The sequence below is a fragment of the Crocodylus porosus genome, unplaced genomic scaffold (genome assembly GCF_001723895.1).
Source record: "Crocodylus porosus isolate Cpor-Errol unplaced genomic scaffold, CroPor_comp1, whole genome shotgun sequence".
Taxonomy (NCBI): domain Eukaryota; kingdom Metazoa; phylum Chordata; order Crocodylia; family Crocodylidae; genus Crocodylus; species Crocodylus porosus.
The window spans coordinates 39,585,336-39,586,915 of NW_017728909.1; the positions used below are offsets into that span (position 1 = coordinate 39,585,336).

A 1,580-nucleotide genomic window follows, 5' to 3' on the forward strand; every position below is an offset into this window, starting at 1 on the left:
TGGTTCAAGCACCTACATTGAACACCTTCAAGAGCAAATTGGATGCTTATCTTGCTGGGATCCTATGACCCCAGCTGACTTCCTGCCCTTTGGGTTGGGGGCTGGCCTCTATCTTCCGAGGTCCCTTCCAGCCCTAATGTCTATGAAATCTATGAAGTCCAAACTGAAATGACCAGTACATAAACAGAGATCCTCCTAGACTCTTCCTCGGGAAATAGTTTGGTCAAATCAGAATAGCAAACTGGCATTTTGGCTGCACCCAAATAGCACTGGAAAATGCAGCAGCACAGGTTTCCCCAGTATACAAGGAAGAGCTGAGAAAGTTGAAGCAGGAGGGTTACATATTAGAGCACTGGCAATGCTCCACTAGTGCCAGAGTCAATAAACTGAGGTGTAGATCCTTTTTAGGAGACTATGCCATAGTAGTAAAGGGATGTAATGATGGTGAAGAAGAAACATCTGCAAAATGCCATCCAATAGAAGAACTGTTCCAGGTGTTGAATGGCTTGTTAAATCAGTTTCCTCTGCTGAGAAACTGAGTCCCCTGCAATGAAATTTGTTTACTATAATTATTTGACTTGTTACATCAAAAGAATTTAGGATAACGTTTCAGGAAAATAGGCGTCTTTTAGAAGTTTTCATTTACAAGATTATCCAAGAAAGAACTTGGTATCTTAGTAACACACTTAACATTAAAAAAAACAAAAAAACAAAACACACAAAAAAAACTGTCAGATTTACAGAAGTTACATTCTTTAATATAGTACAGTTTATATAAAACACAAATCAATGTTTACATGTATTAAGTATATTAAACAATAGTTTTAGATTCTATAAGTTTGTAGTGAATTTTTTCATAAATTTTATTAAAATGCAGTTTACACAGTCTCAACAGCTTACCAGTTAAAAAAAAAAATCCTCTTCTTAGTGCTCAAAAGTACTCTATACTTATCATACATTTTTTCCCCTAATGAAGATCTGTCTATCTGTATCCATCTCTCATGTATAAGAGCGTCATTAAATATTCATTTCTTCTAGGTAGAGAAAGTGTCTGTAAATATATGCAAGCTGCTGGAAAAAAAAATGTAAGCCTTTGATCAAATTATTATCTTTTCTCCGTCAGCTTTAGAAACCCAAATAACTTATTGTAAAAATACAGAGTTCTTTGTTTTGGAGTTGGGGGAGAGGGGAACAGGAGACTTACAAAACTTACAGTGTAGTGTGTGTCAAAATCTTGATTGTCAAGTAGTTTATTACTAATTTATGATGCACACATTTGTGCAGGTCAAGGATTGCTTTACTGATCTTTGCTTTTGCTGATCCCATTTTTCAGAGTCTTTGGTAGCCGTTGGCCCTTGGTGTAAGCATGATACCAGAAGTGGAGAAACAGGATTAAAAATATAAAGCCATATGCCCAAATAATAAACATGAAAACTGGAAACTGGTATCGACAATCATCCATAAAATATATTTGTCCTATGTGAACTGTAACTATAATAAACTGGACCTAGAGGAAAGAAAAACAAATAAGAATTAAGTTATCCTATTAATTTTTATAATATAAAAGATACACTAGTAAG

General features: G+C 35.0%; 1 protein-coding gene across 3 annotated transcripts in view; it reads right to left on the reverse strand.

Annotated features, from left to right (window-relative positions):
* Window positions 1–736: 736 nt before the first annotated feature.
* ELOVL7 (ELOVL fatty acid elongase 7) overlaps window positions 737–1,580 on the reverse strand; it is a 48,688-nt gene continuing 47,844 nt past the window's right edge. For all 3 annotated transcript variants that reach the window (XM_019532116.1, XM_019532114.1, XM_019532115.1), the window contains one exon: window positions 737–1,507. In XM_019532116.1, coding sequence (XP_019387661.1) covers window positions 1,298–1,507 — 210 coding nt within the window. In that variant the 3' untranslated portion in view covers window positions 737–1,297. The remainder of the gene's footprint in view (window positions 1,508–1,580) is intronic.